This window comes from Scardinius erythrophthalmus (genome assembly GCF_964197995.2).
Source record: "Scardinius erythrophthalmus genome assembly, chromosome: 11".
NCBI classification, from domain to species: Eukaryota; Metazoa; Chordata; class Actinopteri; order Cypriniformes; family Leuciscidae; genus Scardinius; species Scardinius erythrophthalmus.
The window spans coordinates 10,105,787-10,121,393 of record NC_138231.1 but is presented as its reverse complement, the minus strand read 5'-3'; the positions used below and the strand labels follow the sequence as shown (position 1 = coordinate 10,121,393).

At 36.9% G+C, this 15,607-nt stretch overlaps 1 protein-coding gene across 8 annotated transcripts; it reads right to left on the bottom strand.

Moving 5' to 3' along the window:
• On the bottom strand, positions 1–15,428 carry dnajc5ga (DnaJ (Hsp40) homolog, subfamily C, member 5 gamma a). 8 transcript variants are annotated; one of them, XM_081378310.1, is made up of 8 exons: positions 14,971–15,122; positions 14,460–14,611; positions 10,698–10,831; positions 8,164–8,377; positions 7,266–7,428; positions 5,330–5,412; positions 2,571–2,609; positions 1–2,009 (listed from the first exon to the last, which is right to left on the bottom strand). In XM_081378310.1, the coding sequence occupies exons 3-6, from the start codon at positions 10,820–10,822 to the stop codon at positions 5,333–5,335; spliced, it is 582 nt and encodes a 193-aa protein (XP_081234436.1). In that variant the 5' UTR covers positions 10,823–10,831; positions 14,460–14,611; positions 14,971–15,122; the 3' UTR covers positions 1–2,009; positions 2,571–2,609; positions 5,330–5,332. The 8 variants fall into 8 exon arrangements, with proteins under 8 accessions (XP_081234436.1, XP_081234435.1, XP_081234438.1 ...); XM_081378309.1 differs by lacking the exon at positions 14,460–14,611 and having other exon boundaries at positions 14,971–15,116; XM_081378312.1 differs by lacking the exon at positions 2,571–2,609 and having other exon boundaries at positions 14,971–15,104.
• Positions 15,429–15,607: the final 179 nt, after the last annotated feature.

The following is a 15,607-nucleotide window of genomic DNA, read 5'->3' as shown; positions in this document are numbered from 1 at the left end:
CAAGTTTTTACAAATCCCCATTTATTTAATGAATTCAGATTCAATAATATAAACACAATTAAATATGTGATGCATTACGAACCATGTTGAAAAAAACAGGAGGAAAGTAACAATGTAGTGCCGTGGTTCTTGGCTTAGTTTTGGCCATTGGAAAATTCAGACCAGCCTTGGCTTTTCCCCCTCATCATCAACAAAGTATTACGCACAGCATCATAAAACTTAATATGTGCACTGGTGAAGAGGCCGAAACCTTTCAAATGCTTTAAAATCATTTGCACCCAAAAACAAAGTGCCAAAAAAGTAAAAAAACAAAAGAGAGAAAAGAACTGATTGCTGAAATGTGCCTTGTCCATTGAAATGAAATGATCCGGTCAGCATGGAAATGTACCATTGGAAAAAATGAAGAGAAAAATATTCTGAAATAATGTAACAGTTGGTTTGGAAGCAGATATCACAATGCTTTCTAACGAATGACTGCCCTCATTTCTTAATCTTTTGGCAAGTTTATTCTCTGAAAGCAATATCGAGTTTTTACGGGGAAAAAGAAAACGTCTTGGCTATAAGAAAATGCCCCCCCAAAATGACAAACAGAACAGACAGATGAGTATACACTACTTGAAATTATTTCATACTTTACTATTTGCACACAGAAACAAAATGATGTACAATCCAAGTATATACTATGGCATTCGGAACAACAATTATAAGGGAGAACATTTGGCATCTAACGTACTGACTCTAATGCAGGGTTTCTAACAGTAACCTGACTATGGTTGAGTCTTTCACATTTAACACAACGGGCATTTCCTTATTGCTAAAATCATGAGTCTCTTGCAGATCCCAAATTTCATTCTGATATATTAAAAATAAATAAGATCATTAAAAATATTTGCGTTTTGTTGTCATGTACCTAAGGGCAGGAAAGAAAGCATAGGTTTGCTCGATGATTTGGGATGGCGTTCATCAAAAGCAGGGTTGATCCCATTTGAACAAATACTTTTTTTTTTACATTTACAGATATTCTTGCTTTCTCAGTTGATAAGCAGCCATAAGGGCTGAAGCCATTAGAGTTGCATTAGAAGCCTCCTATGAAGGTAGTGGGGAAACTAAGTGCATAAAAAAAAAAAACACCTTTCACCAGCATATTCAAGCGATTTGATTTTAGGAAAAAGTACGACCATTGCATACGGCTTGGAATACCAAGCACGGCACATCAGATGACATTTGAGGCGTCTGCCTTGGCTTTGGTCAGAAGAGAAGTTACGATGTCTTGCCATTTGATTAAGATTGACCGATCAATCTTAAACGATATGCAACAATGCAAATGTAACTTGAGAAATGACTGCCCTCAACAATGCAAAACTCCAGTCTGAAGAAGCAAACTAAAAGAAAAAAAATGTACCATGTTACGGCTCCACTTTTGGATGAAGAGAAGTGGGAGGGGTTTTGCACATGTTCCTATGCTGTATAGTAGAGGCATGCTGATATTGCTTTGCATGCACTCACATGGTCATTCCACTCACATCCATGCTTCTAACACAAAACAAAATAAAAAATTAAATAAATAGCCAGAACCAGAAAGAAACACCCCAAAAGTAAACCCACTTCCCTCCTGGAGCACTGCCCAATGGCACCAGTCTCATAGCTTTTGGAAATGAATGTGTGGTTACAGATAAACAGACAGACATACACACCAGTGGAGACACAGATAAAGTGAGATTGGCTTCCTTGTCTTTTGGCAAACTGTCACTCGTTTGCAGTGGGTCAGAGTCAGAGTATGACGCAGTGGCACAGTTTAGTCCTGGTGCCGTGATGCCCTGCGATCAGCATATTATAACAGGGGCCTTAGAGTCCATCAGCAGGACCCCCTCGACCTGATGACCGGGACCAGGATCAGGCAAGGGTGGCTCATTTCTGGGTGTTGTACACGGACTGGCTGGCTGTGAAATGCGTGGACTCTGAGGTGTTGACGGTGGGACTGGGCTGGATCCAAATAGGGAGATCTGAGCCTATAAATTAAATAATAAAAGGAAAGAATTAGGATCTGGATACAATGCCTTCAATTACTTTAGCAAAACTACAAAGCAGTGGCCAACATGTATGGGTTTTGGACAATATCAAGATTTATGTATACTAAAAAGATCAAATTTGCAGGATCCATCATCCCTTGATTGTTGGTATCATGCTGTTTTAATACTAGACGAAAGAGAACCACCACTTCTTTCATCTTCCAAGTCGGCAGAATTATCAACAGGTGGTGATAATCTCAAAATGTCCAAATATCAGCTGACATGTCGGTACTATGATGCAGATAAACGCAGACTCTATTTGTTTCCGTTTTGCATGAAGCCATCACTTTTGAGTATTAAACAGCAAGAGGTACAGAACATACAGTTTTACTGAGACACATTACCAATCGGTTTAATGGTATGAATGATAAGTGGGTTTCGCTAGTACTAGCAGGAAATTTGCACACTAGGCCTACACTGTTCTCTACAGTTAAGCACATCAGATGTTGTTTCTTGGGAATATGTCCAATGGTAGTCACAGCTCTGCTCCAAGAAACGTACCTCCCTTCCCTGATGCAGCTCTTCCAAATCACCGCCCCACTAACGGACAGCATCCATGTGCAGCAAAGAATAAAAATGGAGAATTTCTTAATCAAGCTGTTCATTACAATAAATCACTCCTAGCGAATCATTAAAAATGAAAACAAAACACTGTAAACCTTGTTTAAATAACAGAGAGCTAAAGAAACAGAAGTGTGACACAAAGCAGTAGTGGGGAGGTAAAATGGGCTATAGATGGAGATGCGAGGTGAGATGAAGATGACATTGGTGAACAGATGGCTGCGATGACAGGCCAGCGGTGCCTCAGTGCGAGACGGCTCGTGTTGATTGTGTTTCTATCGATGACATGCACCTGCTTTGACAGCTTTGCTTCATGCTGACGCAACCTTCCCAACAGAAATCCCATTTCCTGCTGACTCATCCTCGCACTCACTGGCATATCCTAAGATCCTCTAACATAGTGGTTTTAATGCAGGATAATAATAATAATTTCTGTATGAATTCCTCATCTACATTTGTGTTACAAAACATGCAGTAATGTTTAACCAGTGTTTCCCAGTGTCGTTAGTTTTATAATGAACCAAACATATTTCATAATAACATAAAAGGTCTCTAACGGTGTTTTGTGCCATTGCTTTGGCCAAGTATGCGTCAAACGAATCAATATCGAAAGTGCAATATGGCTTTGTGCCCACAAAATGCAAAAGATGGCGATTTATTGAAAATAACTGCAGCTCTCAACTGCAGTTTCTATTAAAATAATAGCTCAAGGGTTTATCTTTAGCGATGAAATAAGGACAAAAGTATTGTAATTTCCCTACTGTAGCGTAAATTAAAAATATTCATTTTCATAAACAGTGCATTTGTATTAGAATATATGCCTATTACTGTCATAGGAATAAAAAATATAATTATTATTATTACTACATTCTAATTGTAAGGCTTCCTAAAACACTAGTGTAAATGTAGTGTAGACTGAGACACTATCACAACTAAAAAGAGGGTTGAGGCCTCTTTAATGTCAATTCACTGACTTTTTTTCCTTTGTTCAATTTGCACACTGAACATGGGTTGGAGATCTTAATTTTGAACTCTCAATGAACACCAGATTGATGAATTTAACTTTAATCTTCTTATATATATATATATAATCTTTAATCTTCTTATATATAGTATACACTACTGTTCAAAGGGCCAGTAAGAGTTTTTAAGCTTTTGAATTAAGTCTCTTATGCTCACAAAGTATTTGATAAAATAATAAAAACAGTAATATTATGAAACAGTATAACATTTTTAAACGCTTTTCTATTTTAAAATATAATTTACTCCTGATGGAAAAATGCATCATTACTCCAGTCTTCAGTGTCACATGATCCTTCAGAAATCATTCAAATATGCTGATTTGCTGCTTAAGAAATATGTAATATTATGAAACAGTAATATTAATTATAATAACAGTAATAATATAATAATAAAAACAGTAATATTATGAAACAGTATAACATTTTTAAACGCTTTTCTATTTTAAAATATAATTTACTCCTGATGGAAAAATGCATCATTACTCCAGTCTTCAGTGTCACATGATCCTTCAGAAATCATTCAAATATGCTGATTTGCTGCTTAAGAAATATGTAATATTATGAAACAGTAATATTAATTATAATAACAGTAATAATATAATAATAAAAACAGTAATATTATGAAACAGTATAACATTTTTAAACGCTTTTCTATTTTAAAATATAATTTACTCCTGATGGAAAAATGCATCATTACTCCAGTCTTCAGTGTCACATGATCCTTCAGAAATCATTCAAATATGCTGATTTACTGCTTAAGAAATATTTCTTATTATTGTTTATTTAATGTAGAAATATTTTTGCAATAATGTAAAAGTCTTTAATGTCCCTTTTGATCAATCAAATGCATCCTTTTTAGCTTCTTTAATATATATATATATATATATATATATATATATATATATATATATATATATATAGAGAGAGAGAGAGAGAGAGAGAGAGAGAGAGAGAGAGAGAGAGAGAGAGAGAGATGTATATAGATAGATAGATAATATAATATTAACACTGAATAACTATTGATATTAATACTTTTGTTGATATTAATAATGTTAATAAATTAATATATTAAATATTATAAAGTTATTAATTTCTCAGCTGTGTGGTCTGGCAGGCACTATCATAAACTTATGGTCAGATAATGGTCAGATGGTGTCCTTCCACTTCCTGTTCATCAAACTCCAATACCTACAGGAGGATCAAAGTACTTGGCAGAAACAGGCTCGGCCTGACAACATGCAAAAACATGGACATCCACAGTATGCAAAGCTTTAGGTTCATGCATGTGCCTAGTAAAGCAAACACAACTCAAGATCTCCAGATAATGCAAGTCACTGGCTTTGGGTTTCAGTTCATTGAATAGTGCTTCAGTGCATAAAGTTCCTTAAAAAGTAAAACATTTAATCTACCGACTGGGCTATGAAAGTACTAGCACCGATTAATAAGCCTCAGTGAGGTCGTCAAGAGGTTGGGCCTTACGATATTTAATAAAGTCTGAAAACCAGATCCAATGACTTAATTTGAAGCCTTTGTGACAGCAAATGCAAATATCAAATGCTGCACAGTAATCCAAATGTTAGTGAAAGACAATGCTGTGAATCATGGACAAACACAGGGTTTTGTAGGTAGACATTCACAGTGGAGTGACTCATGCTGGCGATAAATATTTAGTCTTACAAGTCATTTTGAATCCGGTAAAGTTTCACTGCAGATTTCTGGAACAGGACTAGGTATAGGCTGGACAATAATTATTGTTTCACCTGTCGAGTAAAAGAGTAAAACCATTATCTGACATTACAGGTCACATGAAAGATTTCATTGTAATGTACTCTCTAACAGCTGAAAAAAAATGGGTGATTTATACCTTTAAATGTAAGCTTTAAACATTTTAAATCCACTTAGTTTGCACTAACTTCACATTAAGGGCAATATCTGTATGATTTACTCTGTATAAAAAATGTATATAGTCTACATTTTGTAATAGTCATAAATATAAAAAATGGCACTTAAAAATACTGAAGTTGGCATCTTTAAGAATAGCAGGAAATGTAAATAAAATCCTAACCACAAGAACACTCAAAAGATATAATACTCAAAAAATGTCATCAATATTACAGGACTGCAACATGCCAGTATTTCTTGTCTACTTAACTTGACTGTCATACATTTGCTAGTGCTAAATTTAGACACAACAAAATTGACCAAACACCTTGCGCTTGCACTCTATAAATAATATAAAAGCCATATTAGCATCAGGAAGACGAGAGGCGCTCAGTACCCAATGTCCTAGTTGACTGATACATGCGCATCTTGAACGATCAAAGCCAAGACAAGTGAAATGAGTCCTGTCATTAAATTCAACAAGATGATAAACTGCAGACACCTTCAGGTCATTTAAAACACTAGATTAGACTGGACTATTAATATAAAATGTAGTGCAACATTTGAAGATGATGGGTGATAGTGACGTTTCAATTTTATATTAATCTGAGGCAATCCATCTTCTATCATGTCCTCAGTAACATTATTTATCCCATATTTAAAGGACTACACAGAATGATCCATCAGAACTGATTATACTTGAAAATATCCAAGTTCTTTATTTTTTTTCAATTTGTTTTGATGTTGAAATCCCTCTCTCTGAGTATGAGCATAATAACCCTCAGAGGGAAACCCAACAAAAGCTCTGACATCTATATAAGCAAAATCAGAGTTATAAATAGCTGCATGTTTATTCTTTTTGCTTGATCTGGTAAATTTGTTCCTGCTGTACATGCCACCTGAGCAACATCACGTGCCTCTAACACCTCAACTGCGGAGGCTAGCAAAGACTATCTAGTCTTCCCTTGTAAAATAGAGACATTATATAGTCAGCAGTGCTATATATTAATAAATGAATTCATAACTGCAAGTTATTAATTTCAAAAATGTCTGCCTACAAGTTTATACATGAAAAAAAAAAGTGAAATTATACTCCATTTGGGGTCAGTAATATTTTTTTGCAAGACATTTAATGCTTTTATTCAGCAAGGATGCATTATATTGACCAAAAGTGACCATAAAAACATTTGTAATGTTACAAAAGATTTATATTTCAAGCAGCAAAACTGTTTTCAACTGTAATAAGAAATATTTCTGAAGGATCATGTGACACTGAAGACTGGAGTAATGATGCTGAAAATGCATTTTAACATATTCAAATAAAAGCATAATATCTCACATTACTACTGTTTTTACTGTATTTTTGATCAAATAAACCCAGCTTTTGGTGAGCATGTGAGATTTATTTCAAAAATAAACATTTGTACCAACCCCAAACTTGTGAATGGTATAATACGTATATAAAGAAATTCAAAAAAGCACAAATTGCGGAAAGTAATAACTTGCAGTTCAGTAATAATGACGTCGATTCTGTGGCCATTCTGACGGATTAAGTGAGTTAATTCAGTGAAAGATTCATCAGCAGAGTGATTCAAACAGCTAATTCCAGAGTTCAGAAGCCTTTTGAACAATTCCCCACAAACTGCCAGATAAGCGATACATTAGTCATCCACCTAGTGTTACTAGAGTCAGACCAAAACATGCTCCCCTTCCTAACAAACTCAAGGCTCACCTCCTCCTCCATCCTGCTCTGCTTTGATCTGGGCCTCCAGGTCTTCTGGGTCCACGTATTGGTAGTTGTCATCCTCCTCTGGTGGTTTGCACTTTCCACAGCAGAAACAACAGCAGCAACAGCAGCAGCAACAGGAGAAAACGGCACAGCACATGACCGTAGCCTGTGGAAAAGACAGACCTCAGATCATGGATCTCTCTCTCAGAAAGGCACATGTTGGAAGCTTAATGCCACGGCGACAGGGACGTTAGCAAGATGCTACCACCAGCTACTCAGGCCTAGTCGGCATTGTTGGTCAGTCACTATCATGCTAGAAAGTTCGAGGAGCTTTTCGATAGCTTCTAAGCTGAAACACAAGGGAATTGATTGGCAAAAAACAAAGCACATCAGCAATTATTTATAGCTAAAAAAAGAAACAAAAAACTGATGCATTTTGATCAGACTCAGCTGTCTTGCCTATTTGAGAAAATGATTGCATGTGGATCAAAAGCCTCCATCATCTGTAAAGTAGCATTTCAAAGAGAACAAAGCTTGCTAAATAACATCTGTTCTGCTCAGATTATGGTAGTGGATTGGAGTGACAACAGTTTCATGAAATCATTCTGCTCTTTTCTCAAATCCAGGTTTTCTATTGCCCACTAATCTCTTCTGGTGACAGAAACCCAGTTCGCAGTCTGCATTGTTTATTTCTGATCACTGTATTTCCAATTATATTTCCAAAAATACTATCTTAAAAAAGATAGTTTTTTTTTCTTCCTGCTAAGCAAACTCATTTCATCGAAACTGCATGTCACCAAAGAGTGTCGGTGTAGAGTTAAAGTAAAGACGGTCAGTAATGACTTTTTTTTTCATGCAACTGTAACATCAAACTTCTGTTTATAGGGAATCGAGCTCTCACCTTGAACCACCACTTTGACATGAGGAAGTAGTATTTGACACTCTCTTCTCCAAACTGCTCGGACACGTAGAGCCCCATGGAACCGTACTCATCGTAGATTTTGCGTTTGGTCTCATCTGTGAGGATTGAGTTGGCATTGTTGATTTCTTTGAACTTGTCTGCAGCTTCAGGGTTTTCTGGATTCTTGTCTGGATGGTATTTCAGAGCTAGTTTTCTTTAAAAACAAAGAATTGTGTGTGTCATGAATCTTTTGTAAAACCCTTTTTGCAGTGCAAACAACTCAATTGAGAGGATTCAAAATTGTTAACAGATATTAGCAGATATTTTGATATGGCTTCTATCATGGTCAATGCAAAGTACATAAAAATTAGTGTTTATTTTAATAATAATTACTAATCACCAAACTTGTTCCCTGGACAAATTCAAACAAATTGAAGGGGACAAAAAAATGGAGTTTGTGTCAGAATCAAGGCAAATGCTTATTGCTAAGTAAAAAAATAGAGAAGCCTTTTATTTGGATTTAGAGTATTAGCAATAATGTTAAAAATAATACAATGATGTACATAAAACGTAAATTGTTAAAATAATGTATTGATATACATCATATTTTTTAGCTAAATTGAATTGCAATTTAAATTACTTTTTGAAAATAACATTACTAATCATTATTTTAAAATCACTTTTGCATAAAATGAGTATAGTGTAAAATATATTGAAAAAAATATATATTGATATTCTAAAATAAGACAAGACAAAATTAGGTAATATATTTTGTGCAATAATTGGTACTATGATAGCGGTGCTATGATATCAGCACTGGTGAATGTACTTTCATCTTTATAAACAGGTTAATGAGATTATTTTACAACCATTTCAAAATAATTCTGAAATAGCTAATTAAAGGGGACGGGGTCATGACATAAATCAAATTTGCCTTAGAAGAGGTCTTTGTAACATTAAAACATTCTTAATGTCCTCTTCATTACAAACAAAGCATTCATTTAATCAAGCTCCAAAAACAGCTTGTTAGGATATTGCAGGATCTGTGACATCACACGGGCAAATACATTTGATAACAGTGAGGGTCTCAGAGCGACTCAGTTCATTATTAAGTGGCTGGTTAAGCGCATTATTAAAGGGTTACTTCAGGATTTAGCATTAAGCTTTGTATTAGTAGAAAACCTGTAGTATTTTCGAATTACCATGCTTCCCCCCCTCATATCCCCCTGAGAGGAGAGATTTATGTATTTTTTGTCTGGAAAAAATCCTCCGATGACGCAAAAATCGTCATTTTGCGTCAGCGGAGGATTTTCTGTCCAGAGGCTAAAGACTACAGCCAGTAGATGGCGTTGTTCCGCATGTTTTCAGCCCACCCATACAGGGTGGGATCTCACTCACAGAATGTACACAGTATCAGCAGTCTTTCTTTGGAAGCTAAGCTAGCATGCTCTTGTTCTGTGGAGGAAGCTGAATAATAGGAGAAAGCTGAGTAAGTAGGGGTTACCATCTTCCTTTTCCCGGACTTGTCCGGCGGGCGAGACTGTTAAAAATGTCCGGGATTCGGCTTTTGCGTTCTGCGGTCGCCATTCATTGTTTACATGCACACCTCTCGTTTCAATCTAACTGAATTAATTCCGATCGGTGAATCTGACTGTAGTGTTTACATGAACGCTAAACAAGTGATCGGTTGATGTGCGTTTTAACATTGCTAAGAAAATTCCCGCTCCTCCGTGAGAGATGCGAGACCCGGCGCGTCTAAGTAATGAAGCCACCGGCCTCGCGCCGTTCTCCCGCGGCCGTCAGCCTCGTCCTGCTCGCCACAGTAAACATGATGAATGGCGACTGTAGAACGCAAAAGCCGAATCCCGGACATTTTGGGTCTCTAAATCCCTGGCAAACTCATCACTTACTTAGGCTAGCCTTGTTGTTTTCAACTGTGCTCTCTAACCGGTAGGCGTGGCCTCCTAAGGCAGCGAAGCAAGTGCATTCTGGGAGTTGTTGTCTTTCATCCACATAAGCCAAAAATACATTTTCTGGCTTTTCTCAGCCTAGAAAGCTCCAAATTCAAAAATTTCTCCACATTTATTCTACTTAAATGACCTATTTTAAATACACATTCATCTTCCCAGAGGTGAAGTATCCCTTTAATGAGAAGAAACTCATTCAGTCCAATCTCTGTGCTGTATTCTGCATGAGACTGCATTACACCAGAGAATTCAAATGTCACGAAAGGCTGTTTCAGGTCTGTTCATTCATCTCTGTAGTCTGTTCAACTCCACACTGTTATCTTTCAGAGACACATAAAGAGACTCGCTCTGAACGGATCATTGAATCAGTGAGTTGTTGATTCGAGAATAGTCCAGTTCGCAAAAGAATCATTCGTTGCGATTTGCAAACCGATTTAGCAGGTTCATTGAAAAGAATCGGCTCATTCACGAACCGGACACGGCTGTCTCAGAGCACCTGGCGATTTCTTCAGTAAAAAAATAAATAAAATGAGTAACGATATGAAACGTAGTGGAGTAAACCGGTACCTGTAGGCTCTTTTAATGTCCTCTGCTGTGGCCCCTTTCTCTAGTCCCAGCACCTTGTATAAACTGTCCCCTGTAGTGGACATCTTCCTCTGAGGCCTGTCAGAGGGCGGCTTGACATCTGCCATGATTCAATGCTAAACAACAGCAAAAAAAGGACAAAATTAGGCATTAAAATTCCTTGCATCCAATGGGAGCTGCTCTTCTAACTCTACAGCGGCAGCCTATTATTGACACATGGAACAATGTGCACAGCCAAAGCAAGCAGAAAGCACTCGGCTCTATTTTAACAACACACTGCAAGTACAAGGTGTGGCGAAGGTGAATTCTGTTGATGTTGAAATAACAGGTGAAGGTTTCAGATGTTTATGAGCAATCCATCAGGAAATGACTTAAACACTACTAAGAAAACATTAATAAGATGTTTGCACTCATAATCATTGGATATATGTACCAGCATGCAACGGTGGGCAGCACAACGGCTTCCTGATTCTCATTACGCCTTTGCTAAAGAAGATTATGTTTTGCTGATCTCACAAACCCCATGTTGACAAAGGCTAATAGACGCTTGTGTACACATGACACCTTTCCTGATCATGAAAGCCTGTTAGAAGTGGTCTAAACACTGAACATGGATCTTTCTGAGAAATACCTGCATCTGAACCACATCACCACCATTGTGAAAGTAAAGCTTCTAAAGTTTAAACTGGCAAAAACACACATTCTGTAGTCATTTATAATGCCACAAAAGAATTGCATTTCAGACATATCTGACGAGCGCTTGAACACAATGGCCAATCAGAGGTGTTTTATGATTCCACTTAACAGCGCTCAAAGCATCACTATTTTTCAATTTCAATACCGACTTTTGACAACTCTAGTCAGTTTTGAACTTTTCATTTCATCCTATCACGGTTTCCACAAAAAATTAAGCAGCACAAAGGTTTTAACATTGATTGATAATAAAAAATGTTTCTTCAGGCAGCAAATCAGCGTATTAGAATGATTTCTGAAGGATCATGTGACACTGTAATGATGCTGAAATTTCAGCAAAATATATAAAAATAGAAAAGAGTTATTAAAAATGTGCTAAGTAGTAATACTATCAGAATATTGCTGTTTTTACTGTACATTTGATCAAATAAATCCAATCATGGTGATAATAAGAGACTTAAACATTTAAAGGAACACTCCACCGTTTTTTGAAATAGGGCTTATTCACCTTCTTTCCTACATTTAGATAGGTGGGCAAATGCATTTTTGTCTCAGTGCATGCAGTGTTTTAGTTTGAAAGGGTCGGCGCTAGCTTAGCTTAGCATAATGAATGGAATCCTTTGTTGCCAGCTAGCATGTCCTGAGTAAAAGTGATGGAAAAAACAAAACAAAAACACCTAATTACTTCTTGTGGCCTGCGTATTCACAACAAGTACAAATAGCGATGCAGATTAACACTAGACGATTTCCTAGGCAGATATTGACTTGGGACTATATTAGGGGGAAGCACAGGCGAAGCACTGCAACTTGGGCGCAGAGATATCACGCCCAAGTAGCAGTGCTTCGCCTGTGCTTCCCCCTAATATAGTCCTTAATATACAAGTCAATATCTGCCTAGGAAATCGCCTAGTGTTAATCTGCATCGCTATTTGTACTCGTTGTGAATACGCAATCCACAAGAAGTAATTAGGCGGGTTTTTTTTTTATATCACTTTTACTCAGGACATGCTAGCTGGCAACAAAGGATTCCATTCATTATGCTAAGCTAAGCTAGCGCCGACCCTGTCAAACTAAAACAATGCATGCACTGAGACAAAAATGCATTTGCCCACCTATCTAAATTAAGGAAAGAAGGTGAATAAGCCCTATTTCAAAAAACGGTGGAGTGTTCCTTTAAAAACCTACCGACCAAAACTTAAATTATATTGTGTATTTATTATTCCAAATGCAAAACAAACAATAGACACTTGAATATATCATCCGCAATGCTCCATGAGGGAGGGCGGTTGCAGCTCACGTATTTTACAACAGTTTGTTTCCATGGTAACAGTGATTTCTCTGATTGGAATTATGGGTAGTAGAACTGTTCTTCAACAAAAATCTGGCAATTAAACTCTGAGGTGATTTCTACATAAGTGACTTGCACCTTTTACAGAAGCTTGAAAGGTTACGTTCTCACATTTTGAAATGAATAGAATTTTACATCCAAAACTCTTTCCAAGTTGCAAACCCCTAAGCCACACTGACTTTTAAATCTTGAAATAATATCCATTCATTCATTCAAGAAAAGTTTAGAGCCGGTTAAGAGATGATCACACAACCAGAGATATAATAACAGCCTGGCAAAACAATCAAAAGACAGATTCACATCTTCAATTAAGGTTGCATACACTAGAAAGCTAACCGATCACCCGTATCAGACTGCAGCTGTGCGAGCTTCAGATGAGCCTCTGTTCATCAAGCTGTAAGCTTATCTCAGGCTTAACTCTACAGTCAGTGTATTTTGGATGAATCTAGCGGCTGTGCCAACGTCTGATGAGAACGCACACTAATCACACAGGTCACTTTCTTCCAGATGATGACAACTGGCTCAATGCTCTAAAATGAACCAGTCCGACAAGATGAAGCTGACACAACTTTATACCCCAGTTCAATTCAAAACTAACGCAACATACGCCAATGCTCTCAGACCAGTTCAAAATCGTTAGAAACATGATCAACAATAAAGTCAAGGCCGCTAATAATAATAACAACAACAACAACAACAACATGATTTTCATAAACCTGCTAATCATGTGAAGACACATCTCTTTGGAAGTCCTAATCTAGTTGTAATACCTATATTCAGCAAAAATGCACTGAATTGATCAAAGTGAAAAAAAGTATAACAGTTTCCACAAAAATATTCAACAGCACAATTGTTTTTAACATTGATTGATATCAATAAGAAATGTAGGAGCAGCAAATCAGCATATTAAAATGATTTCTGAAAGCTCATGTGACACTAAAGACTGGAGTAATGATGCTGAAAATTCAGCTTTGCCATCACAGGAATAAATTAAAATAGTAAAAACAGTTATTTTAAATTAAAAAATTTCACAATATTACAGTATTTTGATCAAATAAATGCAGCTTTGGTGGTCCAGGAGCAGAAGATATCTAAACACCTTTCCTGTTTTGAACATTTGATAGATTCATTGTGAGACTTTATGACCAATGCAAAGGCATTACTACTTTAAACTTAACAGGGGACTTAATGTATTTTAAACTAAAGGAACAGTGGGTGATGTAATCAATCTCAATTCACATAATAAAAATGTATTTTCATTTCATTTGCACATGTTTGGGCCTGACATCAAGGTTCAATCTAAATGGTCGAACTCAACCCCACTTTTTAGTAGTAAATCATTACCTCCATCTCTCAAAGACCAGGTAAACATGTGGCTTGTTCAGCCAACCCATATTGTGTAGATTGAACAATAGATAAGGACTAATGAGAATGTCTAAAAAGATGACACTACTCAAAACAACTGTTTAAAATGGAGCAGAAAAACTATTTAATAGAAATACATGTGATATAATTTGCTCAACTTCATTGGCTTTCACAATAGTTTTACATCGCAATTGATCAAAAACACGTGTTAACCAGTCACCGCATCCAAACACATCTGGGATGAGTCGTGTGACGTCACGCGTTCATTGATAAGGTTTATTTTTATCCTGTCGTGGATATGCATCCGAGTTATTATCATAGTCATCATATTTACTTACATTACTTGCTGGCTGTTGTAACGGGCAAGTGTCCTTGTAAAACTATAATCCAGTCTTAATCCACCAGTACAGATTACTATCCCCTTCAGACCCAGTATTTTCCTTCACTCTTCACTTTAACCATGACCTGTTTGGTTTGACCTGGGCAACATCTACAAGAAACAGTATCTAAGATCAGTTAACACGGGTACACATGGAGTTTATTCATCTTTATTCGGGATCATATTTTTGGATCTGGGAGGAAAGCACGAAATTCGACCGTTTAATTCATACCTAATGTCAACAATACCACTTCGAATATAAATCTTCTAGCAAATTTACATTCATAACACAACTAATATGAAATTCATACATGATGCTGACTGGTTTATAGGGTCATTATGAATTTGCAATTACTTTTATCGATGAAGCAAACGGCTGACTAGGCAGTTAGCATTAGCAGGTCTAGCAACGATAGCAAATTTGTGTGGATTTTAAGCTGCAAATGTCAGCACAGTCGATTAGAACTCACCTTGAACAGGGTGGTAATGTGATATAGTCAATTGTGGCTGAATCATAGAGGACTCAGCCGAATGGTTCTTTAGATATCCTATGTACAGCTCCTCATTGCTATCGCCGCATGCATGTCCTCCCTGCCTTGAAAGCGTAGAGCGCTCTGAGGACGCGCTTGATTGCTGGAGTCGACTCTTTGAACCGAGTCTCCAGCATGTTCGGCTCACTTGAAATGGGAATCGCGAACAAGGGCACGATCTGGGAGTCGATTCTTTAGCGGAGTCGACTCTCGTTCTATGGATTAAGACCATAGAATGCCATTTGGACGTAATCGATGCTTTGACTTTGATTTACTCAAACGACTCCAGTCCAGGACGGATTCTATGTAGCTGGTTAATAGCCTTTTTATCAGTCAAAGCAAAAATACTTCACAGGTTAAACACACCGCACATAAGGCGGGGTTGAATTTAAGACTCAAAATCATGCGAAAAACAATAAGGGTTTATGTAGTTTATTTCAGTTTTCAAAATAAAAGTCTGAAGCAGTCAAGCAGCATAGTTTAGCAACGACGTAGATTTGTAGGCCGTGAGTTCCCATTATTTTTCTAAGTTTCTTTTAGCGGGGTTTGGCTTATTTACACACATTTTAAATAATGA

Excerpts from the sequence above, each read along its gene's own strand:
- dnajc5ga (XM_081378307.1), bottom strand. The coding sequence starts at position 10,822 with ATGGCAGATGTCAAGCCGCCCTCTGACAGGCCTCAGAGGAAGATGTCC. Across the intron at positions 8,378-10,697 it reads GACATTAAAAGAGCCTACAG|AAAACTAGCTCTGAAATACC; the intron begins GTACCGGTTTAC and ends TTGTTTTTAAAG. Across the intron at positions 7,429-8,163 it reads TGTCAAAGTGGTGGTTCAAG|GCTACGGTCATGTGCTGTGC; the intron begins GTGAGAGCTCGA and ends TCTTTTCCACAG.